This window comes from Podarcis filfolensis (assembly GCF_964270895.1).
Source record: "Podarcis filfolensis genome assembly, chromosome: 6".
In the NCBI taxonomy this organism is placed as follows: Eukaryota; Metazoa; Chordata; class Lepidosauria; order Squamata; family Lacertidae; genus Podarcis; species Podarcis filfolensis.
Window position 1 is genome coordinate 59,487,018 of NC_139609.1, and position 26,903 is coordinate 59,513,920.

The 26,903-nt window shown below is 43.5% G+C and overlaps 1 protein-coding gene and 1 long non-coding RNA gene across 6 annotated transcripts in view; both read left to right on the forward strand.

Moving 5' to 3' along the window:
• Window positions 1-26,903, forward strand: part of LOC310764063 — a 436,509-nt gene that overhangs the window by 298,282 nt on the left and 111,324 nt on the right. The gene's annotated exons all lie outside the window — the stretch shown is intronic.
• Window positions 1-26,903, forward strand: part of CDK18 (cyclin dependent kinase 18) — a 97,790-nt gene that overhangs the window by 51,255 nt on the left and 19,632 nt on the right. The window contains exons 3-9 of one of the 5 annotated variants that reach the window (XM_083617146.1): window positions 7,299-7,453; window positions 19,627-19,766; window positions 21,523-21,648; window positions 23,664-23,720; window positions 24,455-24,569; window positions 25,094-25,188; window positions 26,044-26,106. In XM_083617146.1, the coding sequence (XP_083473272.1) occupies window positions 7,330-7,453; window positions 19,627-19,766; window positions 21,523-21,648; window positions 23,664-23,720; window positions 24,455-24,569; window positions 25,094-25,188; window positions 26,044-26,106 (720 nt within the window). In that variant the 5' untranslated portion in view covers window positions 7,299-7,329. Of the gene's footprint in view, window positions 1-7,298; window positions 7,454-12,753; window positions 13,176-18,807; window positions 18,964-19,626; window positions 19,767-21,522; window positions 21,649-23,663; window positions 23,721-24,454; window positions 24,570-25,093; window positions 25,189-26,043; window positions 26,107-26,903 lie in introns of those variants that run through there. The other 4 variants (XM_083617147.1, XM_083617149.1, XM_083617148.1 and 1 more) reach the window with 4 other exon arrangements.

The window sequence follows — 26,903 nt, forward strand, 5'->3', positions numbered from 1 at the left end:
GGATCTACATGGTTGCTTAAGACTGCAAAGGCTGGTGAGTTACAAGGCAAAATTGCAAGGTAGAATGACTGAATTGAATATGCATGATATGAGGAAGGAAGATATTGAAATAAGAAAAATGAAAGTGGTAAGCTGGGGTTGAAGGAGCCATGTTTTGTGTGCATGTGTGCACATCTGCATAGCCTGGGAAAGTGCTGTGTGGACTTCAGCTCAGTGCAAAAACTACTGAGGATTTACTGAACTGTGTGCAAGTTTACCTTGGGAGAAAGGCAGAGAACAGCAGAGAGGGTAGTAAATCATATCTATGGCAGAAGGACATGCTAGATATCAAAGCAAAGACTAAAGGTAGCAAAGGGCTTGTGGATTATGATTGAAAATGGATTTGGGAATTGGCTGGGCTATTCTAGGACTGGGATGTTGATAGTGGCACGTGGCTGGCATTGGGAGAGTCCTTCAAATAGCCTTAGGACAAGAAGTGAAGGGCCAACTCCAATCTGCCTGACTGCTATGCCTCAACATATGTGCATGTTTAGCTAGCTAGCTATTTGCTAAATCTGCCACTGGAGAGCATTGATTTTTCTGCTAGTTTAGGCTGCAGTCCAAACCTCCTCTTCCCAACAGCAATGACTTTACAGAGAGGTGGGGCCCCATTCACAGAGAGGACCGGAATGTGGCAGGGGGCAGTAAGATCTCTGTGCCAGCCTGGAGCTGCTACAGGGATTGGTCCACACCATAATATGAGAGCAGTGAAACTGGCTTGGGATCCAATGGCTCTGGCTCATCCTCACCCTGTCTCTGGAATGTCCTGTTCTGGGGCCTTCCACTGGCTACCATTGACATACCCAGTCTGTGATGATCCAGCCCACCCACACGTTCAGAGGGTGAAAGCAGGAGTACCATTTCCAATGGGAAGGAGGGCTGTGCAGGACCTCGGGGGCCCCAGAAACCCTCTGGCTTCTTCTCTTTCCTTTATTATTTATTTTCTTTACAACAACAATTTATATACCGTGTAACACAATGGTCTCGGTGCACTATAAAGTAAGGTTTAAAATATGCAATGAAGATAGACTTTATTGGTTTCAGCTGTGGAGCGAGTTTGACAGAATTGGGCCCACAGTACTGAGCACATGGCTGCCGGAAGATATGAACCCTATGTCCAAGCCATGGAGGACCACAAACAGTGATTCCCCAACAAACCTCAGGGTTCAGGCAGGGATGTAAGGAATCTGATAGTCCCTTAGGTATCCTAGACCCAAGTTGTTATGGACTTTGCATGTCAGTACAAAAACCTTGAACTTGGTCTTGCAGCATATGAGCACCCATTGCCCACACACTTTCAAGCTCATCTCCCCAGCCTAAAGGACTCAAGTCATGTTTCTTCCTCTACCCCCAAACCTCCCCTCAAGCATGTAAGCAGCACTGGTCCTGGGTCCTGGATTATGTCTATTCTCAACTTTTATGTTTTAGTCTAGGTGTAGTTCTTTATTCTAGTATTGGGTTATCTGTTATCTGTTATTGGGTTTTTAAAAAAAAAAAATGTTGTTTTCACATGCTGCAAGGGCTATGACAGAACCATTTCCATCACAGGTTGCAAGAAGGGAGTATTAAAGAATAATTAAACTGGAAATGGCGGCAGTATAAGGATGAAACTGAAGCAAAGAGATCACCACAGGAATAAAATTGGATCTAATTTATCCAGGAGACAGAGAAGAAAATAAGTGAAATGTTCTCTTAAGAAAAAGCCAAATGAAGTGAATCTTCATACAGTTCTGTCAACAGTTCCCTAAGGGTAGGTTCTGCCTAGTTGCATCTACACTGCTGAGCAGCTGCAAGAACCAGCAAAGTGAGGGAAGGTAATCACATTGGAAATAAACAGCGTTGCATGCATACCACAGGTGTGTGTGTTTTAGCAGTTGGATTGATAGGGCTAGCCCTTGGGGCTAAAATGGTTTTAGCATTAATACTGTCTTGGAAACAAGCGGGAACTGTTAACGAACCACATGCTCCAAATCTGTGTGCAGGCACTTTGAAATTTAAAAATCTAACAATGCAGTATGAAACAAAAGTAGAAGGAGCCTCTAATAAATGCTAAAGAAGGAAAGAAGATCAGTTATTGCTTCACCCAAGGAGGCCTGAGCCTTAGCACACCACAGTGTTCTATTTCTTTATTTTGCTTGGAAAGCCTATCAGAGTAATCTTATGCAAGTTTCACACATTATGCCCAAAGTCCAGGATTCCGTTTCCCAAAGTGGCTAGAAAGCCTTTAAGTAGGGTGGGGAGACAATAGCTCTCTTGAACCATAGCGTTTATAATTGTATACACTGTTTTCCTGGGACATTGCAGTGAAAAGCTGGTAAGAAATATGGTAAATAAATTCCCCCTTCAGCAACTGACATTGAACTGTAGCCTGTTGCTGCGAAACCTTAGTATCTAGTATATATGAATAGACATTCTCCATGAATTTGTTTGAATTCTTTCCAAAGCTAGCTAAGCTAGTGCCTTTGCCACATTTCACAGCAGCGAATTCTATAAATCTGTTATGATCTGTGTGAAGAAGTGCTTCCTTTTGCATGTCCTGAATGTACTGCCAACCGGCTTCATTGGGTAAATCCATGGCTGGCTTCCTGCTTTGGATGTATTTATAGAAATGTTTGCTGTTTTGCCCCTGTATTCTTAACGATGGGTTCCTCACATATTGTTCTTCTTGTTATTTTCTTGCTCTATTGTTAAATTGCATTTGTTTTGCCAGGATTTGTTCTTATTTGAGTGACACTTCCACATCTTTAAGGAAGCCTTCTTGTTTTTTATAGCTTCCTTGGTTCTGCTCTTGCTGGCAAGCTGCTCAGCTATCTTTTCTAAAGTATGGTGTGCATTCTAGCTCAGCTTCTATTGCTACAGCTTTAAATAACCTCCAGATACCCTGAAGACATTTAGAGACAGAATCGTGGAGTTGGAAGGGATTTCGAGGGTCATCTAGTCCAACACCCTGTCATTGAGGATTCCCAACTAAAGCACCTATGACAGATGGCCATCCAACCTCTGCTTAAAAACCACCAAAGAAGGAAGGAGAGTCATTCCAAGGGAGTCCATTCCACTGTCAGTAAACTCTTACTGGCAGAAAGTTCTTCCCCATGTTATCGTAATCTCCTTTCTTTTAACTTGAAGCCATTGGTATGGGTCCTATGTTCCAGAGCAGGAGAAAACAAGCTTGCTCCATCTTCCATGTGACAGCACTTGAGATATTTGAAGATAGCTATCATATCTCCTCTCAGTCTCCTCATTTACAGGCTAAGCACACCCAGATTCTTCAACCGTTCCTCATAAGGCTTGGTTTCCAGACCCATCATCTTGGTTACCCTATTCTGTACATGTTCCAGCTTGTCAATATCCATCTTAAATTGTAGTTCCCAGAACTGGACACAGTATTCCAGGTGTGGTCTGAAAGCAGAATAGAGTGGGACTATTACTTCCCTTGATCTGGACTTCTGTTGATACAGCCTAGACTAGCATTAGCTTTTTTTTTTTTTTGCTGCTGCAGCATACTGTTGATTCATGTGAAGCTTGTGGTCTGCTAAGATCCCCAGGTCCTTTTCACATGTACTACTGGCAAGCCCAATATCCCCCATCTTATCCATCTTTGACCTACTTGGCTTTCCCTTTAACTCATTTGTATATTTTATTTTGTAGAAGTTTTGTCATTTGAAATTGAATGCATGATGGAAATTGGAAATTTTCCTTTTACATATACTGTATACCTTATTTGATAGCCCTGTATTCACAAAGCCCTTGCTTTGCCAACACTTATTTCTTGCCCTGGGCACTGCTCAGCATTAAGTCCAGGGTCACGTTCTCTCTCACACACTTATTTATTTTATTTATTTTATTTCTTTCTTTATTTAAATACTTACAAGCCACACTTTCATAGAAAATAAACTACATCTCCCATCGGCCAGATTGGCTGGGGCTGATGGGAGCTGTAGTCCAAAGCATTTGGAGGGCACCAGGTTAGCAAAGCAAGAACATGTCTAGAAGAGCAGCAATGCTAGAAACTGCAGCCAGACTGGCCTTCATGCCCTGGGTGCATATGTGCTAATTAACAATTGAAATGTCCCTGTGGAAGCAAAGTTAATTAATGGGAGCACAAGATGTACAATTTCTGTTGCTGTGTTTTGACAATCTCTCTCCTCTGAGAGGCTGCAAATTCCTAACTGTATGTGAGCTGAAATAAAGGAGACCTGAGTCTGCTCCAGCTAAGGCACTGTTATTCCCTGGGCCCCAGATGTACAGCCCAGCCAATGACACATATTTTACATTGAAATCTAAGTCTTAAACTGAGATGATTCTCTGAGAAGAATCCTAGTCTTGCCATCTAGCTGCTCCAAACAGCTGATAATCTATCGTGCTTATTAGTTTTGTTGTGGGGTGGGGGTGGGGAACCCCAAGGGGAAAGCAAAGCTGGTTTGAGGCAGCTGCAGGCAGCAACCATCTGCTAATGTTTTTAGAATGAATCATTTCTCAGGTATAGGCCAAGGAAAGGTGGCCTGACTAGAATACAGGCAGCCTGAGAGGAAGCTGAGTGATGAGCTCATTGTTGCTTTTAATAGATTGTGTTTATAATTTGAAGATAATGTCTCTCTAGCTTTCAAGGATGCTTTCACAAAACCACAAAATTGGCCCCAAGTGATCTTGAATCTGAGGCTTCCTGAAGCAGCCATAAACTAGAGACAAAGTAGAGTTTCATTATGGGTGGTCAACTTCAGTGTGCTTGAAGTGTGTATTTGGAGGCTGATGTTGGGGACATAGATGTATCCAAATTGCATTTGCAATTGCTTCTTTCAGATTAGGAAGCAGCCACTTCGTGTGGTGGCATTTTGTGCGATTCTAAATCATTATGTAGTAGTTGTTTTCATGGCATTTGTATGCTGCCCATCTGGGCAGCTTCCAATAAACAAGACTTATTTTCATTTAAATGCAAAATGAGACATAAAACCAAAGCCTTGCATAAATAAAACAAAAACAAAAGTTTCCACAACCCAAAAAGTTAAAACACAGATTTAAGAACTGAGAGGCCCAGACTGCAAGTTGTTTGAGTGAATAGAAAGGTCTTTACCTAGTGCACACAGATGGTCTCAAGTAAGCCTTCCTGGAGAGGGTGTACCACTACCAAGGTGCCACAACCAAAAAGGTCCTCCTCCTGCCCTGGTCTCATTCAGTGGGACCACCTAGAGCAAGGCCTCTGACGATGATCTTAAGGTTCAGTTGGGTACATGTAGGACACATTAGTTTTTAAATAACCTGATCCCAAGCCGTTTAAAGAATTTGAGAATTTACCCTCTAGCCCTGGGATGGGGAAACTGCAATTCTTTACAACTGCAATTTCCCTTGGCTCACACTGATGGGGTAATTAGAAGGAGGGAGAGAACTAAACAGTCTTGCAATGCTGCAGACCCCACCCACTTTTGACTGTGGCTCCACCCACCATCTGTGCTGACTCTGCCCACCATTGGCTGTGGCCCAGATTGACTTGTCCTATGGGTCAATGGCCCATCATAGGAAAAAGATGGGAATATTGTTCTGAGCTTTGGGGATGAGTAACCTATGATTTTTCTGTTTTTGTTTTGCCATATGGGTATTTAGGTAAACTTGGGCAAAATGTCTGAATGTAACTCCTCTCTCCAGATACTTTTCTTCCAGTCAGCAGTAATAATAAAATAATGTTATAATAATTTATTATTTATATCCCACCCAACTTGCTGGGTTTCCCCAGCCACTCTGGGCAGCTCCCAACAGAATATTAAAAACACAATGAAACATCAAACATTCAAAACTTCCCCAAACAGGGCTGCCTTCAGATGTCTTCTAAAAGTCAGATAGTTGTTTATTTCCTTGACATCTGATGGGAGGGCGTTCCACAGGGCGGGTGCCACTACCGAGAAGGCCACCTGGCTGGTTCACTGTAGCTTCAATTGTTGCAGTGTGGGAACCACCAGAAGGCCCTCGGTGCTGGATCTCAGTGTCGGGGCTGAACAATTGGGGTGGAGATGCTCCTTCAGATATACAGGGCCAAAACTGTTTAGGACTTTGAATGTCAGCACCAGTACTTTGAATTGTGCTCAGAAACGTACTGGGAGCCAATGTAGGTCTTTCAGGACTGGTGTTATATGGTCTCGGCTGCCACTCCCAGTCACCAGTCTAGCTGCCACATTCTGTATTAGTTGTAGTTTCCGGGTCACCTTCAAAGGTAGCCCCACATAGAGCACATTGCAGTACAGTTGTACCTTGGAGGTCAAACGGAATCCATTCCGAAAGTACATTTGACTTCCAAAATGTTCAAAAACCAAAACACGGCTTCTGGATGGCTGCAGGAAGCTGCTGTAGCCAAGCAGAAGCCCCGTCGGACGTTTGGGTTCCAAAAGAACGTTTGCAAACCGGAGCAATCACTTCTGGGTTTGTGGCGTTCGGGAGCCAAAACGTCCGAGTTCCAGGGCAGTCGGGATCCAAGGTACGACTGTAGTCCAATCGGGAGATAACCAGAGCATGCACCACTCTGGTGAGACAGTCTGTGGGCAGGTAGGGTCTTAGCCGGCTTATCAGATGGAGCTGGTAGAAAGATGCCCTGGACACAGAATTGACCTCTGCAGGTTCAGTATTGGGCTATAATTACCAGGCACCTGCCAAGGCCCAAACCTTACTTATCATGGGTTCTATTGCTAACCCACTCTGGCTATGCTCCTCATCCTCCTTATTGCTGCTGCTCCCTGTATACCTGTCATCTACCAGCCTGCAAGCCTTAGGAAGAACCAGAAGAAGGTGCAACAGTTTATCCTTGCTCTGTCCTCTCCTTTTGAGCAGACATAAATCAAAGTCAATGAGCAGTGGTGTGGAGGTGGGTGCTCTGAGAGCATATTTCCCAAGCCTCACCCCTGCACACCTAAATCTGGAGCTGGCACTACCAGCCAGGGTCCAAAACCAGAAGTTGACAGCACATACACTTTTCTGTATAATCAAAACTCTGCATTTAAGCACATGGAACTGCTGCTGTTGTGTTACATTGGACCCTAAAAGTCCGTTCCAGGCCTGCTAAATATAGATCCATCTCATCAGATGACAAATAAGCTCTAACCCAAAGTTGGATGAACTGCTCCTGAATGGAACACTGGATTTTTTTTGGGAAATATCTGTCATTGCAATGGGGTTTGGATTTCCTCCTCTGGGTTTGGATTGCAGTGCCCAGGTACACTGCGCTGTAATCTGGCTGAGTTCCTCAATGGACTGTTTTTCCTTCCTTCCCAATCCAGATCCTGTTGTCACCTTGCTACAGAAGGTACAATGAACAAGATGAAAACTTTCAAGCGGCGTTTTTCCCTTTCGGTTCCCCGGACAGAAACGATTGAGGAGTCACTGGCAGAGTTCACCGAGCAGTTTAACCAGCTCAACAACAGAAAGAATGAAGGTAAAAAAATAACAGGGGTCAGCAGCACTGAATGGGAGGTGATGGGGAGCAGGTGCCAAAGCCCATCTCAGGCAGCTGAAGTTCCCAGAGACAATAGGTGTCCATACAATTGGGAGTAGTGCATGCTTTGTGGTGATTATGGTTCCATTTTATTTAGTTTACATGAATAAATAAATAAATCTCTCTGTTTCTGAGGTACAGAGGTGGGTGTGGATCCTTATATAGGCAAAATGGCACTGTCCACACAAAAATAATATTGGCATTAATTCACTATACAGGTAGCAGAGCCTAGGGCTTGCCAATCAGAAGGTCGGCGGTTTGAATCCCCGTGGCGCGGTGAGCTCCGGTTGCTCGGTCCCTGCTCCTGCCAACCTAGCAGTTCAAAAGCATGTCAAAGTGCAAGTAGATAAATAGGTACCACTCCAGTGGGAAGGTAAACGGCATTTCCATGCGCTGCTCTGGTTCACCAGAAGTGGCTTAGTCATGGTGGCCACATGACCCAGAAAAACTATCTGCAGACAAACGCTGGCTCCCTCGGCCAGTAAAGTGAGATGAGCGCCACAACCCCAGAGTCATCTGTGACTGGACTTAACGGTCAGGGGTCCCTTTATCTTTACATCTTCTAGAAACATAAGTCGTACAAAATAGAATGTTGAGAGGCAAAATAATTTAGAATCATCATGCAGAGGAAGTGAGTTTTCTATTCCATTGCTTTGCATGAGTTTATTCAGATTTTTGCAACTGGAAGGAAAGCCACTGCCAGAGTAAAAAAAATTACTCTACCTTCTAGCAGGTAAATTATAGAGATTTTACTGTCATTTACTAAGAGAGGAAGCATGGGTTTTCTAACTTCCTCATAAGGCAATTAGTAATGAGGAAGATCCTCTGTCTCACCATAGCATTAACAGGGACCCAGACTTTTCCCTCTGTATGCAAATGGGTTTTCAAAATGACAGTACAATAAAACAACAATTTATAGGCCCTCTTATTTGTCTTGTGCCTGGAACCATTAGCAGTAAGAGAGCTCCGGATGATTCAGGGTATAAAAGTGAAAAACAATGAATACAAACTAAGTCTATACATAGATGGCATTGTGGTGACCTTAACTGATGCGGTCTGTGAAATTAATGGAGCTAGAGGTAGCTGAAAATGGAAAAATAGCTAGTTAAAAATAAAGACAGTGAAACGCAAACAATTGGAATTAATCTGCAGAAGAGACATCTGGTGTCCTCCAGATCACTTGGACTACAACTCCCATGCTGCCTGCAGCTGATGAGAACCAACATTGCCCTGGTTGGAGCTGATGGGAGTTGTAGTCCAAAACATCTGGAGGCCACCAGGCTGGTGAAAGCAGGGCTAGCCTATCATTTAAACAACAGGCAAAGTAAGGTACTTTGAGACACACTTGAATGGTAGGAAAGAACTATGTACAAATAGAAGGAATGTGTTTTGATGTAAAATCCCTAACAGGGCAATAGCTACAGTTGCATCTGCCATTTTCAATATGGTTTTCTTCTGTAAATATGGTTTTATTATCTCAGATTAGCTTATTGTTTCAAGTGCTGCCCACACAGCTGGAAGATAACCACATAAAGAAATAGCAGGAGCTTTCTCTCCAATTTTTATAGGAAAGAATGAGAAACATAAACCAAAGGAAACAATAGCACAATATGCAAAGAAAGGAAAAGGAATGGAAAACTTTGATCTTCAGTTGTGTTATCAGAGCAGTTGTTTACAGACAGTTATGGATTGGATCTTGATGTGTTTATTTATTAGATTGGGTTTTGTTTTATTTGTTTATTTGTTTCCACATTAGTGCGTCAGGCACCCTACAAAGATAGAAAGATATACAAGACAAAATAATACGTATTTTAAAAAAGCAAATAAAATCATTCCAAGTACAATAAAAACAGAGTGGCAGATGGTTATGCCCAGTTAAAATCCCCATAAGACTGAGTACTCATATCATAGGCCAAAAGCCTCCTCTTAAAAAAGGTCTTTGCCTGACAGCAGAAGGTTAATCAATGAAGGGGCAAGACCAGCTTCCCTGGGAAGGGGATTCCGGGGGGGGGGGGGATACTGAAAAGGACCTCTCTTAACCCTTCCAGATGGGCCTCAGATGGGCCCCAGAAGATCTTAAAGCCAGGGTGGACTTATGTGGAAAACAGTAGTTCTTCAGCTGCCCTCATCTTAAGCTGTATGTGTCCTTACAAGTCATAACCAGCACTTTGAATTGTGACCAGAAACTGACCACCAGCCAAGAATATAAGAGCCTTCTGGATGAAGCCAGTGGCCCATTTCGTCCAGCATCCTGTTCTCCATGAGATGGCCCAAGCCATTTTACTGCCTGAGGCAAAGGACAAGGCGGTGCATTCCCCATTCTGTGCACAAAATCACCCTACACTGGTAACTGAATCTTCAGCACTGGTCTCAACCCTTGAGGGACTCTACTTTCTATCTCTCTCCATCAGAGAACTGTCCATTTATTCCTACTCTCTTGTTTCTGCTATTTCTCCAGTTCCTGATCCACGTCTGGATCTCTCCTCTTATTCCATGACTACTAAGCTTACTCAAGAGTCTTTGGTAAGCTGCCTAGTTGAAAGCTTGAAAGCTTTTTGAAAGTCCAAGTATGCTATGGCAACCAGACCGCTTCTGTTTAACTCATACTGATACATACTGGGATGTGAGGGCGATCTGGCTGCGACATCTGTCACCCCATTGATCGCCAGGGTTGATTCGGCTGATCTGGCTGGCTAGGCGGGTGTCCCCTTCCTCCCTCACCGCTCCATATGCGTCCCTCCCAAAGCTGCGCGCTCGGTGGAAGAGGACGGCCATCCCAGATAGAAGGAGTGTACCGTTCTTCGGTCAAGGGTATACGATAGCTGCGCTGCCCTGCTAGAACCTCCAAACAAGCTCAAGGTCCATTTGTAGGAGAACGTAGGGTAGTCAAGCTTCCAAGACTCCAGACACATCCAAGTAAGGCGCTGCATGTGGCAGTTTGCCATTCTTTAAAAAAAAAAAGAGAGACAGGACTTGCCCTTGCAGAAGTCATTCTGGCTCTGCTTCTTCTATATGCTTGGCTATTTGATCTTTAACGATACCACCCATTTAAGCAGAACAGACATTAAGCTAACCAGCCTGTAATTTCCAATTTAAAAATTGGTGTGTCATTAGCTACTTTTGACATTGTCAAAATTTATGAGCTATATTTGCATAATAGAGAGAAGACAAACTCTAGCTTTGTTCAGAACTGGTCAATTAAATACTATAAAACCAATCACACTCCTCAATGAATAGAATATATGCTTTTGAATTGTTCTTGTTTGATTATAGTGGAATCTAATTGTTGAGGGGCTAATCTTGCATCTTTTTCAGATTTCTTAAGCTGTATATCTATGCACAGTTACCTGAGAGTAAGTCCATTTAACTTAGTGGGGCTTACATTTGAGTAGATATGATTGCACTATTAATATATTGATTTTTAAAATTTTGTATTAAAATGCAGTGCCCATTATTTAAGAACATGAATTGTCTCCTGTTTCCTGGCTAAAACATCCTGCTCAAGTTTATGGTTTAGTCTACAGTAAGCCTGTAATGTTGTGTTCTGGGCATCACACCTAAAGCCAAAATTGTATATAGTCAAAACCCATTGGGTTCAGTGGCAAGTGGGATTGCCAACATCCCACAGAATCCTATCCCATTTCTTTTTTTTTTTATAAATATTTATTAGATTTTCCAATTTTATATAAACACAAAAAGAAAAAGAAAAAGAAAAACATTAAAAACAAATCAATTTCTATAGCAATCCTTCAATAACATATTTCTTTGACTTCCTCATACCTCCCCTTCTTGTTTTCTAGTTCAACTTGTTAATTCAGCAAATCCTAATCTCTTAACATTCCTTTTAAAATAACACCTTATTTTCCACTCAACTTTTTTAAATTTAATAACTTAAACAATTTTTGTCCCTATTATCTTTATCATAAGAGCTAGAGACCACAAAAGTTCAATCCAACATCTTTTCAGAGTTCATTAATTTTGTAGTATTTCTGTAAATAGTCCTTAAATTTCTTCCAATCTTCTTCTGCTGACTTTTCTCCCTGGTCGCGGATTCTGCCGGTCATTTCTGCCAGTCCCATACAGTCAATCAACTTCATCTGCCATTCTTCCAGAGTGGGTAGATCTTGAGTCTTCCAGTGCTTTGCTATAAGTATTCTTGCTGCCGTTGTAGCATACATAAAAAAAGTTCTGTCCTTCTTTGGCACCAAATGGCCGACTATGCCCAAGAGAAAAGCCTCTGGTTTTTTCAAGAAGGTATACTTAAATACCTTTTTCATTTCATTATAAATCATTTCCCAGAAAGCCTTAATCTTTGGGCACGTCCACCAAAGGTGAAAGAATGTACCTTCAACATCCTTACATTTCCAGCATTTATTATCGGGCAGGTGATATATTTTTGCAAGCTTGACTGGGGTCATGTACCACCTGTATATCATTTTCATAATATTCTCTCTTAAGGCATTACATGCCGTAAATTTCATACCTGTGGTCCATAACTGTTCCCAGTCAGCAAACATAATGTTGTGTCCAAGATCTTGTGCCCATTTAATCATGGCTGACTTAACCGTTTCATCCTGTGTATTCCATTTCAGCAGCAAGTTATACATTTTTGACATAATTTTAGTTTTAGGTTCTAGCACTTCTGTTTCTAATTTAGATTTTTCCACCTGGAAGAATCCTATCCCTTTTCATATATTTTTTGCCACATACATAAAGCTGAATGTGTACAAGTTAAATGTGCTTAAGTTGTGGGCTTATTGTATTTGCAAACAACAAGAGAAGAGTGGGGTTTGGCTAAACTTGGACTACTTGGACAAGGTAGTAGCTTTGGACTCTGCAAGGAGCTTAGTACCAAATGATTTCACTTCCAGGTACCAGCACCATATTTCTGTTACTTTGATTTATTTATTTATTTTTAAAAAAGCTTTTATTGTAATTTTGAGCCTTTGTCAGCTGTCTTGGAAACTTATTGAAGGGCAGCATAGAAATCCATAAAACAACCTAATAATTTCAGTCATATGAGTTCACTGCTGTCAAGGACCAAGGACAATGGCCCTTGACTCCTCTCTCTCTCTCTCTCTCTCTCTCTCTCTCTCTCTCCCTCTCCCCCGCCCCCGCCCCGCCCCGCCCCGCCCCCTCTCTCTTTCACACACACACACACACACACACACACACCCCTCACCTGGGCAGAGGGAACAATAAATCTCACACAGGAAAACCTAGGTCGACGATCAGAAAAGCAAACAATTACCTAACTGGGCACAAGGAGTTCCAGGCAGTGCCACCTTTGGGCTTGGCGTAGTCTGATGGTACAAAGCTGGGGGTGATATTTTTCAAAGTCCCCAGCAGCCCAAGAAGCACCTTATGCTCCTCCACCTATACTGACCTCCTGTTGTGCCAGTCCCATCTGGAAAAACTAGGGATGTCATTTCCCTACCTCTGATTTACAGCTATTGGAGACCACTGAGGTCCTTCTAAGAACAACAGCAGAGTTGCAATTGGACTAGCATTGGATTACAGTTCATTCTATTCCTCTTCTCTACAAAATCTCAGAGCGAATGTGGAGCAAGTCAGGAAGATTCTCTAGGCTCTCTGCCTATACAATGGATACAGTAATTGTTTTCTCTTTCTCTTCCTCCCACTCCACAGAAGAGCTGTAAAGGTAAATGCAATAAATTTTGTGCATACAGACAGACTAGCAAATGCTACAGACAGAAACAGATTGAGGGGGATGTCTGGTTTTTCATCGGGTGGCTGATTGGGGTGTAAGAAATAAAAGATTAGCGGAAAGAATAGACCATATAAAACAGATTTTTGTGGAGATTGGCCCTTAGGACTGAGCAGAAATGTTAACGCTTAGCAAAGTAATTAAAAGTTTGCAATTCAAGTAGAGCAAAGAGAGATTCTGGCCTCTTTCCCCAGGAGATCAAAGCTTGTTTTTGGCAGAGGCAATGTTTAAATATATTTATAAAAGGATCGAGACTTGTCAAAGGCAGCGGCAGTGTCTGCAGTTTCTCTTTTAATTTGCTTTGATATTGTATGCACCCTCATTATGCTCTGACTGTTGAATCCTGCTGTAATCCTCATAAAAAAAAAAGTGGAACAGAATCAAACAGGTCTCTGCAGTGTTCACCCAGAGTCTGCCTACATCTCTAGTAAATACCTTGGCCGAGGCAGTTACAGGGCTGCAGCCCAGTAGGATTCCTGCTATGGAACTCTGCTTGCTTGGCACTGTCTTTCACTTCCCTGCTGACTGAGTGGGATCACTGGCTTTTCTTCATAGGGAAAATACTCTAGCCCCTTTCTCTTTTTCACCTACTCCATGGGACAACCTGAATTCTGCACATCATTCAAAACATGGCTGTATGACAGCTTTTTTATTATTGTGGTGTTATTATACTTGCTTCTTCTTTTCATCACATTTTCTCCTGCCTAATAATCATTTAAATTGGATTTGCCATTTTGATCAATAGCTGCCAGCGCACTAGCTAATGAATCTTCCACGCGCGGACTTATTGGGAGCTTGGCAAAGCATGAGACTCTTAATCTCAGGGTTGTGGGTTTGAGCCCCATGTTGGGCAAAATATTCCTGCATTGTAGGGGGTTGGACTAGATGACCCTCATGGTACCTTCCAACTCTACAGTTTGGAATAATAGAGTTGGAAGAGATGTTGAAGATCATGCAGTCCAACCCCCAGCTTGGTACAAGCTCTACTGTGCAATCTGGAGTCAGATCTTGTTCCACTGTGTATTGTAATGCACTCATATTTTTAGCAAAGTAGTTTTACAGGGTAGTCTTCTACAAAATATTGTGTGAAGTTGGAATGACACACACCTCATGTTTTGCAAGCCTTTACTCCTATTTGATGTGTTAATTCTGAGTTTATTTCTTTATTCATCTGAATGCCTGTATGTCATTAAACATCCCTACAATAGATTTGCACTAGGGCAGAAATGAAATGGCTCTCCCAAATTTTCTCCCCATTTGCAAATCTATAAGGTCCATATGGGAGACCATTTTGGGGAAGCATTTTGGGCCACACCGAACCAGTATTCGGGAAAGGGTTCACTTATCAATGATGGCCAGGAAATATTGACGCTTTGAAGAAGTTCCATCTGCAGTTTTTCATCCCTGCAATTGTTCAATACAGGCAGCTGTTTTGATCCATGCAGCGTGTACAAGTTCATTGGTTAGTGAGCAAATCGTACAACTGTCCAAGTAGACTGAAATGAACGCAGTGAAATCAATGTTTGCCATGTACGGTAGTTCTCAGCTGGTGAGACTGTCAGCTGTAACCCAGCAGTAAGTGGGGAAGAGTGCGAGGGAACATGCCTTGGGCAGCTCAACATTGTATTTTAGTTTCTTAGAAGTCCACCTGCTGATATTTGGCCTTTTCATGCTCATAGACTGCATTTCCTGTGATGAATAAAGCACACAGAGCAGATGCAGCTGGAAGGGGGTTTGGGTACATAAGAGATTTCCAGTTTGGACTAGTGATCAATTCTGCTTTTCTGTTCCTGGCAGTGATCCCATCCCTATCCATTTCATCTGTCCTTCTGATTATGTTATCATTGCAGGAATGGTGAGAAGTGTTCTCATTGCCCTACTCCCCACTGCTTTGTGGCAAAATGACCAGGGCAGCCTTTTGCAAGTGCACATCTTTCAGAGCAGTGAGCACACGGGAGGCCTAGATTAATTTTCATGGTAACGTCATACTTTGAAATGCTTGGTAGTGAAACAGCAGTTAATATTGACTGTAATGTTTCTCAAAGCAGCCTTGGCATATGCCCCAGAAGCTAGCAAATTCACAGTCTACCCCCACCACCAAAGTATATGTCTGTTAAGTAACTTCATTATATAGTTTCCATCCTTTGCTGTAGACACACCACTTTATCCTAGCCCTTTATGGTTAAGTCTTTTATGAAACCACCACAATTGCCTGATGTGCACTCCTGGGTTTGTTTTCAAGTGTTTCATTGGCTTTTAATATGGTATAATTATAATGGTTGTAACATGCCTCGGGACCTTGTGGTGAAGGGTGAGTAAGAAATCCCTTAAATAAATAAATACTCCCCTACCTTTTAGCCCTGCGTCTCCTGCTTCTTTTGAGAGTTTACAAAATTTGGTTTTTTTAGAAGGAATGGAAGAAGCAGCACAATCTCAACAGGTTCCTGCTTCTCTTCTGTCTCTTTTTGAGAAGCATGGCTTTGATGTGTGCAGTCATGTTTCAGGCAATTGAATCGTATCACCATGCCACTTCAACACACCTTTTTCCCTGTTGGCAGCATTTCTGCAGCATACTTGTTTGTTTGCTTTTATAATAATAGTCAGCATTTAAATTTGCACTAGAATGCTTTTTCATCTATATATAAAAACATTTGCACGATAGCTTTGAAACAAGAAGGGTTTTAACACGAATTTTATAAAATGATTAAAAAATATTTTTAAAAAGCTAAAACGGTGTGCTTTATCATAGAAGTGTAGAGTTGGAAAGGACCACAAGGATCATCTATTCCGATCCCCTGCCATGCAGGAATCACAGCTAAAGAATCCTTAAGAGATGGCTTAGGTGCATGATTACGGTACTTTCCTGCTCAACAGAACTTCAGCTGTCAGGGAAAAGGCTAAGCTTTCTTATGCCCACTAGTGTGGGTGGAATATAGCAGGATGCATATGCAAAAGTCCACATGCAGCTCCTTATACAGCTTACAGGGAGGGAGAACTAAAGAGCAGAAATTGGAAGGAGCCATTTAGCAGTGTCACTTGGCAGATCAGAAACAAGAGGATGATTTGCATCTTTCTGCCATGCTGGCTCCTAACGGTGTTTGAAATCTGACTTAGGTTAAAATTATGTAGGTAATTTATTTTCCATTTTTTCCCCATGACTATTTTTTCAGCATGGACAATGTTGCCTACCTCCGCAAAGGGCTTATGTAATCAGTTCGCACTGCCAAATTCAGTCTTGTTTGATTGTGTTTCATGCATGGTGCTTCTGCATCCATCTTTTGTATCCTTTGTCAAAAGAGCCCAGTTTTCCATATGGAAGGGCGAAGGAAATGGGCAGGAAGCAGGGCTGAGTTCTCATTAAATGCTACATCTCTGTCCAGAAAGATGATAATTAGCAAACAGTTCATTTATTTGCATGCCTATCCTAGAAATAATGCCTCTGCAAATTCACAGGGTTTTATTTCATGGGTTTCTGGGTGACCTGCACTGAACTTGTGAACCGCTGTCCTGGGCCTTTGAGCTCTAGAGCCTCTAAGCAACCCGTCATTCATCACAAGCCCTATCACAAGCATAGAACCACAAGCCAGAGAGAAGTAGCTTTCCACAGAGGACTTCTGAACCTTCTTTGTTCATATTTCATCCATTTGTGACTCAACAACACTTCAGAGCTGTGCTCTCAAGAGAAAAGGTCATTTAAATGTTTTACAGCACAATCCTATGCATGCCTACTCAGAAGTAAGTCCTATTGAGTTAAATGGGCCTTACAAGTTACAGGATTGTAGTCTTAAGGGTCGTTTCTCAAAGCAGCAGAACCAGTTGAAAGCTTAAGAGTAGGCATGCATATATATATATATATATATATATATATATATATATATATATATATAATATTTTCCCCACCTTTATGCCAAGAGGCTGAAAGTGGTGTATGTGGTTCTCCCACTCCCTATTTTGTCCTCACTAAGATGATGATGATGATGATGATGATGATGATTATATCCCATCCATTTGGCTGGGTTTCCCCAGGCACTCGGGTGGCTTACAGCATATATAAAAAATTGTAAAGCATCAGACATTAAAAAATTCCTGATACAGGGCTGCCTTCAGGTGTCTTCTAAAAGTCAGATAGTTGTTTATTTCCTTGACATCTGATGGGAGGGCAGTCCACAGGGTGGGCACCACAACCAAGAAGGCCCTCTGTCTGGTTCCTTGTAATCTCACTTCTTGCAGTGAGGAGACCACCAGAAGGCTCTTGGTGCTGGACGTCAGAGTCCGGGCTGAACGATGGAGATGGAGACGCTCCTTCAGGTATATTGGGCCATGGCCGTTTAGGGAATTAAAGGTCAGCACCAACACTTTGAATGGTGTTTGGAAATGTACTGGGAGCCAATGTAGGTCTTTCATGACTGGTGTTATATGGTCTCGGTGGCCACTCCCAGTCTCCAGTCTAGCTGCCGCATTCTCGATTAGTTGTAGTTTCCAAGTCACCTTCAAAGGCAGCCCCATGTAGAGCACATTGCAGTAATCCAAGTAGGAGATAACCAGAGCATGCACCGCTTTGGCGAGAGTGTCCACAGGCAAGTAGGGTCTCAGCCAGCATACCAGGTGGAGCTGGTAGACAGCTGCCCTGGACACAGAATTGACCTGTGCCTCCATGGACAGCTGAGAGTGCAAAATGACTTCCAGGCTGCGCATCTGGTCCTTCAGGGGCACAGTTGCCCTATTCAGGACCAGGGAGTCCTCCACACCAGCCCGCCCCCTGTGCCCCCAAAACAGTACTTCTGTCTTGTCAGGATTCAGCCTCAATCCATTAGCCACCATCCATCCTCCAACCGCCTCCAGACACTCACACAGGACCTTCACCGCCTTCACTGATGTATGTATGTTAGGCTGAGAGATGGTGACTAGTGCATGGGTGAGTCCTAGTCCAACACTCCAACCACTACACCACACTGCATCCTCTCCAAAGGGCTCTTTTCACACCTGCCATATTTTGCCATGGCTGCCAACTAGAATTAGGGACCTTTGATATGACAAATGTCATTCTCGACAGCTGGGGGGGGGGGAATCAAACCTGGAAAAAACACAAGCATTATCTAGACCAGTTCCCTCATGCACAGCAGATTGCGACCATCTTCTTCTGGGGAGAAGGCTTGTGATAATCCTTCCTGTTTGGTGCGGCACATTAAAATACATTTGGGCCTTCACACCATCATTGCTACTGGCTAGTGTGCTCTACATGGGAGGATTAGTGGAAGTTTCAGGATACTTTGAATGAGCCTGGGTCCTTAAGTTAGCACCTGGATAGAACACACACACCCCACACTTATGGGGGATGGAGCAGTTCTAAAACTGGGACATTGGTGTGCCACTCCTTCAGAGTGTACCCCCGAATGGTTATGGCATTTCTAGGTCACCCAGAAAAATGGAATGGGGTGTGCGTATAGCTTAAGATTCACTAATCAGTAGGGAAATTGGAGAATTGAACACTTTGACACTTAGCACTCACAACGTGAGGCATGATGTTTACTTCATAATAGTTGCCAACATTCCAGTCCGAAACAGAATGTTGGGCTGTGGGGATTCTATCCTGGCATCTTTTAGTCTTGGGTTGGGTAGGGGGAACTCCATGTAGCACAGCAACCAGAAACAGATCTATGCTTTCGGAATAGCAGCTTAATTTACTAGTATGCCATACACAAAAAATTATAAAATAAAATTGGTAAGAGCTGTGTTAACAAGCTACAAACATGGGGAATTTTTTATAAAATGTTTCAGGCTTCTCTGCCACTCAAAGCCTTTTGAGTCCCTCTTTCAGTTATGTCTCAGGGCCACTTCACTCCTATGGTTTCTTATATGGGCATTGTTTTTTGCTTTGGGAGACCATGTGTGCAGTCACCTCTGATGAGTATAGAATATGGATGTCTGTTTGCTGAAACAACATATGATAGGAAATGGCAATTGGTTGCAGCTTCATGTGTGTGCTCATCAAAACGGAAGCAGCAGGTGGAGACTTCTGACAAGTTTGGGGTTGTCCTTTCTTACGGGTGCCATTTGCGAACTAATAAAAGTGCAAGAAGGTCATGCAAATGACCAAGTCTCTGTGAGCTGCAGTATCCAGATGCAAAGTAGTGCTTAACTAGTTAAATCTATCTTCCAGGTTAAGTTTTTTCCAGCTGTAAATTTCTTGAATAATGTATGGTGTTAAGTCAAAAGTATAGTTAAGTGTCCTAAGTGCTCAGGATAGAACGGATTAAAAAGGTTAGAGCAATAAGGTCACTTTGTTTGCCTTAATTCCTCTCAGCAGTGACTCCAAACTGTCCAAAGTCTTGACAGTCTGTGGAATCATCTGGTCAATTGCTATCTTCTCTTCTTTTCTCATCAGATATGGCACAAGGGCGCCTGCATCTGAGTCATCTGAACAGGGACATCCAGACGCAGCCCAGCTCCACTTCGCCTTTGGAAGGCCCATCCCCAACCGCTGTGCGTTACCGAAATGGCAACCAGCGTCGGTTTTCAATGGAGGTGATACGCAGTTGCAGAGTGCAGGGAATCTGTATGGAATGTTAGAAATTAGACTCGTGTGCAAATGGCCTCTTGAAATTCTCCACCCTATTTGTGGGCACAGAAACTGAGTGGGTGGGGTGCCATTTCACACAATTTCTCCAGAGGGAGAAAAAATTCTCCAGCAGTTTCCCGGGCATGGCACTCACCGTTAGCAATGACAAGTTGCATAGACTCTTTCCTCTTTTTTTGTCGTAGTGGCAGCCTGGCCATCATTCCACATCCCCCACAATGCCAGTGTTCCAGGACATTGTGGAGCTGAGATGTCAGCTGCCACAAAAACATAATAATGGGGCAGGGGGTAATTACGCAAAGTGGTCTTCTTTTTCTAGGAGGCTGAGAAAAAGGAAAAGAATTCTTGAAATGCTTTATGAAATGTCATCAGGTGTATTCTCAGAAAGATTTGGAGAAATTTTGGCTCTAGCTCTAATAGATATGATGTTTATGGACCCCTTTTAATTGCAACAGGATGCTGACTGTTTGAGAATCAGAGTCAACCAAGAATATGCCTTTGAGAATGAGTGGTCTGTTCATATCAGAAAAGAACTAGTGTTGCAATTGAAATTTATTTTATTTATTTTAATATACTTATACTCCACTTTTCAGCTCCCAAAAGATTCAGGCAATATACAAATCTAATATCTAACAACAACAACAACACTGGAACAAAGTAGATGGCCCCTTCCCACATCTTTGTGTTCTTCCCCAGATTAGTGTATTCAGTTAGTCTTCAAGATGTGTGTGCTTTACTCAGTGTAGGGGTTCTTCTTACGAAACTTTGAAATAGCTTTGAAATGGCTGCATGAGTGCCTGTTCAAGGATGTTCCCGTAAAGTGGTCAGAGTTGGCAAAGTACATTATGTGACCTTGGGGAACTTGGAGTTACTTTCCCAGGGAACATGTCTGTGCCAGTAGAGGCTAGTGACTTCTTGAATTTGCAAGCTACAATCCCCCCCCCCCAGCATCAGAATTTGAATTCCATTTGTACAGAAAAGTGTGCCTTTAAAGCATATGCAAAATGCCATGGTCTGCCTACTGAGAAGCAACAATTATTTCTCCTACACCCATAGATGGGGGAATCGCTTCTTTGTGAGAGAACATGAACATTAGCTCCAGACAAAGTTGAGACCCAGTACAGTGGTACCTCGGGTTAAGTACTTAATTCGTTCTGGAGGTCCGTTCTTAACCTGAAACTGTTCTTAACCTGAAGCACCACTTTAGCTAATGGGGCCTCCTGCTGCTGCCGCGCCGCCGGAGCACGATTTCTGTTCTCATCCTGAAGCAAAGTTCTTAACCCGAGGTATTATTTCTGGGTTAGCGGAGTCTGTAACCTGAAGCTTATGTAACCCGAGGTACCACTGTATTTAGAGATTAAGTCACACCACATGGCATAAATGCTTGAATTCATGCATTTTTAAGAGAACACACATACCACTTGCTCAAAACTAAAGCCAGGCTCTCCTGCTTCATCTTCACTATCAGTTTGAGGCTAGAGGGTGGTTTGAAGAAGTGAAACAGATAAACAAGGCAATGTAGTTGCCTTTAATTGTATTTCTCCCACCCTTCAAATGCTAGCGCTGCAACTGTTCTATGCTTCCAAATGAGCAGAAGATGAAAGGGTTGTTGTGGGACATACAGCATTAGGGCTGTGACCACCAGAAGTCTTTTGGATGGCTAGGAGGCCTTGGGAACTAATTCTGTGCTGCTCTTCTCCACAGGACGTCAGCAAGCGCCTCTCTCTGCCCATGGATATTCGCCTTCCCCCAGAGTTCCTCCAGAAATTAGAGATGGAAAGTCCAGAGATTTCAAAGCCTCTTAGCAGGATGTCTCGACGGGCTTCTCTTGTGAGTCCCATTCTTTGGCAGGGGTTCAGAACATGCAAGTTCATGCAACGCAGCAGAACTTTGCCCTCGTGCACTTGCACATATGAAAAAGCTCAAGTGCGATGGGCCTAAACCAGGGCAAACACCAGTACTGAAACTGCATTGGAATTGTGTGCTGTTCAGTTATTCCAGTTTCTCTGGGCAACTAAGGCCAGCAAGTAGCTCTTTATTTTCCCCCAAGAAGAGGTGGGGTTGGAACTCAGAACTCTAAGGCGGAAAGAAGTACGAAACCTTATATCTCAGGGTTTCCCATTTACCTGTGCAGTGTTGTTTGTCTCTTGAATAAAATATATGCAGCTGAAGCAAGTGTCCCATAAATATCAATAACCTCATAAATTAACAATGTGTGCTGCTTTGAAACTCACAAATGTGGGGCTGTTACTTTTGTGAAACATTGGATCATGTTAAAGCCTCCTTTGCTTTGTCTGCAGCCTTATTATCATTTTCACACGCAAAAAGAAGTATTCCTGCATAAAATATGGAAAACATTTTTTTCCCCTCCACCTCACTCCACCTCTGGCCAGTCCTGCCTGGGTTATGGCTGTGCAGGTTGCAACCTGTTTTCAGAGTTTGTGTGTGGTTGACCCTTTAGATCCAGCAGGAATCATAGTTGTAAGATTCATTTTAAACCAGCAACTGATCAGGCCAAGAAGCTTGTTGAGCTGGAGGCAGAAAAGCAGGGAGAGGGGCGCTTTTTGTGTGGGGAGCGTGTAACATCTCCGAGGTATCTAAAATGCATTGCAACCCAGTCCTAAGCATTACTTGGAGGTGTTTAGGAGTGCCAGAGAAGTATGTCAGAAGTGCGTTGTGTTGAAATACTGGTAGCTGATTCCAGGAAAAGGGACAAGCTATGTGTCGCTTTAAGCACACACTTTAAAAACGTGCTTACCACCCTGTTTCTTTAGCAAAAGCAGCTCCCCTGAATTGCTTTTTTTCTCTGCTTTCCACACTCACAGCCGCTGTGTGTTTTAAGTTGCAGTGTGATCGATCGATCTAAATCCCATGGCTAGAATCTTGTTCATGTTCCCTGCCCCCAGTATTTAGGCGCTGAGCTTGAAGAAAACACCTGAAATACTGAGCGAGAACCACTGGTTAATTCATGATCCTAAATTGCTTCAGATGCAGCCCATTCACAAGTTTTCCCTATTGAGCTGAAAATGAAATATTTATTGAATCCCATGGGTCCTTTTTTGCAAAGGTGGCTGTCTCTTTACCACCACCTAGTGCTGAATAATATCATGCTTAAAAGGCAATACATGACCTAAGTAGCATTAATACTTGCTTTGAAAAGCCTCTTATCACCACAGAAGGTTTAATCCTGTTACTCCATCATGTTTACAAATGGTACGTACATTCAAACGCCATGTTCACACAGTAAAATGCAGGCCAAATATGCAACGTTTAACAAGAGGCATTGTTAGCCCTATTGATATTCAGCAAGAAATAGAGTACACGGGATGTGAACAACATTTGACTGCTTATTCAGGGCCATATGAGGTGTTGGTGGAAGAGGTTGGGGGGATTGACCTGGTTCTCCTGACCCTGGGTCAACGCTGAGCCAGGATCGAAAGGCATTACACAAGGGAATCTTGTATAATGGGAAGGGAAGACCCAATTAGGCAGCTTAAACAGCTCTCTGAACAGAACAATCTGGCAGACTGATGGAGAAGTGTGAGAAATGAAAGCAGTTGGAAGTTTTCCTTGCTGCAACACACCCCAAGTGAAGAAAGCGATTTCACTGAATATATTATGCACTAGCACTATGGGGACTTGTCCATGATTTCACTTTTGCAAAAAGTAGCTCACACAAGGTGTTTAACTGTGTGTTCAAGGACCTGCCTTGATTTTTTTGTCCCCTTCCTCTCCACCAAATGTATTGCAGGCAAGAACTGCTTTGCAGAATGTGATCATCGGTAAGTTCCCTAAGGAAGAGAATGTGATCTTTTGTATTGACACTTCTTCCTTTTTCATGACAGTCAGACATTGGGTTTGGAAAGATGGAAACCTATGTTAAACTGGAGAAGCTAGGGGAGGTAAGAATAAGCTCTGTCATCATTCTACTCCCATGTTGTGTCTTTGTGATAGATTTTTAACTGTTGTCATCCACTTTGGGAGCCAGTCTTGAAATGTTAAGGGCTTTATAGATTTAAAATGGGGCTAGGAGACCTGTGGCTCTCCAGGTGTTCCTGGGCCTTGACTCCCATCATCCCTGAACCTTGACCTTGCTTGCTGAGGCTGATGGGAGTTGGAGTCCAGTAATATCTGGTTCCTTGCCTGCATTTAAACTTGCTCCTTGAGTTGTGAATAGAATTTTTCAAAAGTTTTGCAAGGGATCATTAGCATAAGGAAGCAATTTGGTTCTGTTCAGTGTCCTATAGTACGGACTAGGATGTGCTTCCCAAATTGAATGCTTCCTCCGTGCTGAAATAAACTTCTTCTTTTTGAAAACTAATTTCAGATCATTTGATGCAGATTATTAAGCATATATTTACCAGCAAATGCTTCTCAAAGAAGCATGACAAGAAATAAATCTAGTTTGTCAACCCAAAAGAGACAAAGTTTTAAATCAGATGAAGCCCATATGAAGATATTGTTTGGAAGAAGACTGCAAAGGAGTCATTTTTAATCCAAATTAAGCAGGGCTGCTACAGATCTAATCTAGTTCAGCAGAACCAGATTAATGCTGTTTTATGTAGGGAGTAATGAGTGGGGTTTGCTGTGGGGTTTGTTAGTGAGCTGCTTACTTTTCTTGGCTTCTTCCTCTCAGGGCACCTATGCCACTGTCTTTAAAGGGCGCAGCAAGCTCACCAAGAACCTGGTTGCCCTGAAGGAGATCCGATTAGAGCACGAGGAAGGGGCCCCCTGCACAGCTATACGGGAAGGTGAGGAGCAGGGTTCATTTTCCAAAATGTAAACATACGGAGAAACATCAGGCAATGCTATTTACACACACACTTGCCTTGCTTATACACAAACATGATAAGGAATGGAAACATCCGATCATGTGAACCTGCAATAGTAGCAATGGAAATACTGACAGTGGGGGCCACATGCCGGGGGGGGGGTGCCTAAGCCAGATGCCAGAGTGGGTGAGGTAACAAATGTAAATTTTACCTTGCACAATAGGGTACTTTCTACCCACACTCACAGATCCCCGCCCTCCATCCAGGCAAGCAAGAAACATTATCAGAGTTCAAGGGCACATTCCAGGCAGACAGACACACTCACTGAGTGTGAGAAACAGGGCTGGAGTGGGGTCTGGCTAGGGAGTTGTGGCCTGGGGGGAGGCTTGAGGGCCACAGAGAGAGGCCTAGTAGTCTGCCTTCAGTCCCCAGGCCTGAGATTTTAGCGCATGGTGTACACCCCACCCACACACCCTTGTGACTGAAGTCTCTCTGCCTTGCAGTTTCCTTGCTGAAGAACCTCAAGCATGCGAACATTGTGACCCTCCATGATATCATTCACACGAAATGCTCCCTAACTCTTGTCTTTGAGTTTCTGGTGAGTCAGGACCTTCTGTCTTATGGAGAGGCTGGCTGGTCCAGGCTTGTCTGTAGCACAAGTGTTATTTGGGCAGTAAGGGAAGGGCTGTAGTTCAGTGGTAGAGCATCTGGTTCACATGCAGAAGATCACAGGTTCTATCTCTGGCATCTCCAGGTAGGGCCAGGTATCTCCTTAACTTGATACCCTGGGGAGCTGCTGCCAGTCAATGCAGACAGTACTGAGATAGATTGACCAAAGGTAAAAGGCAGCCTCCTATGTTCAGGGTCATTGGTTAGTCTGAAGGTTCCCCGCCAGCCAACAGCAGCATCTTGCAGAAAATGTGGTCTCCATGTAACACACTGGTTAAAAAAAAAAAAAAAGTTCTCCGACCACAATTGCTTACCAATATTCCAGGTGGAACGCCATGCAGGTCCCATTGGGTTTGGTGGGGCTTGCCCCCAGCTAGGTGTGAAGAGGATTTTCCTTAAATAGGAATAGAAAACCACAAAATGTGGTTTGAGTTCAGGGAACCTGGAAATTCTCCACAACATACAGGCCACTTAAGGGACAAAATAGTTGGACTGAATCTGACCTAGCTATGTTGATTAGGATAGTGACTTCGAATCTCTTGCTGTAGCAATCTACTAGTATGCATTCATATAATAAAACAGATACATCTGGAAAGGTTGTGTAGTTTTGATCTGTGTATGAGCCAGAGGAGACAGTTCACTTCAAGCATCCACCCTGCTTCAGAACTGATGGGAAATACTATTTGACTTGCATTTTTTTTGTTGCCAAAGACATGTTTGGTCACTTCAGGGGCCTTGGTCTTCAAGGCAACTGGGGCCTCTCAGGACATGCTTGTCTTTGCAGGACAGTGACCTGAAGCAGTACCTGGATAACTGTGGGAATCTGATGAGCATGCACAATGTGAAGGTGAGTGAACAGGGTGGATGGGTGCAGGGCTTCCTCTTCTGTAAAATGAAGTCAGAGCAGGGGTGGGAATCCCCTTGAAGTGCCAACCCCTCATGGGCCCCATTGGCAAGTAGGCAGGGTTGCCCACCCTTTAGTCACATGGTGACCTATGTCAGGTGCAGGAAAGGAACAATTGAGGGTACACAGTTGAGGATGTGTTTCTGCTTGTTCCTCTGTAGTCACAGCTTTACCTGTCCCACACCTGATGGCAGGTGAGTGGCAGGTGTGTGTGACTTGCCCAGAATGGCCTTGTGGGTTAGACCAGACTTGGGCAGCCCAAAGTGTTTTGGCACCTCCAGTGAAAGACCCTGCTGTCACCCCCATGATGGGGGGGTGCATACTCCATAATGGATCTCCATTGCCAGGTCCTTTCCAGATCCCCCCTTCCTGCCCTGCAGTGAGACTTTGCGTCAGCTCCTCCCTTCAGGAGAAGCTGGTGCAAAGCCCCCCAACCAGGTGGCAAAGCTGAGTGGCAGAACACTTCCCCTCTCACTGACTCAGCAGGAGGGGAGGCGTTCCACAGAGCTTTGCCACTAGTCCCTCTTGGCCCCTAGAGGCTGGGGAGACCAGCAGCAAAGCTGGGCAGCAGAACAAGAGTGACACCCCAAGAGGGATGCTGCCTGAGGTGGCTGCCTCACCTAGCCTCATGGGTGAGCCGGCTCTGAGACTGGAGGTCTGGTGGGCCAAATTATGCAGTTTCCCCCACTGCCAAGTTAGAGGATTTTCCATCTCTTTCAGGAATGGTATCTCATGCCTTA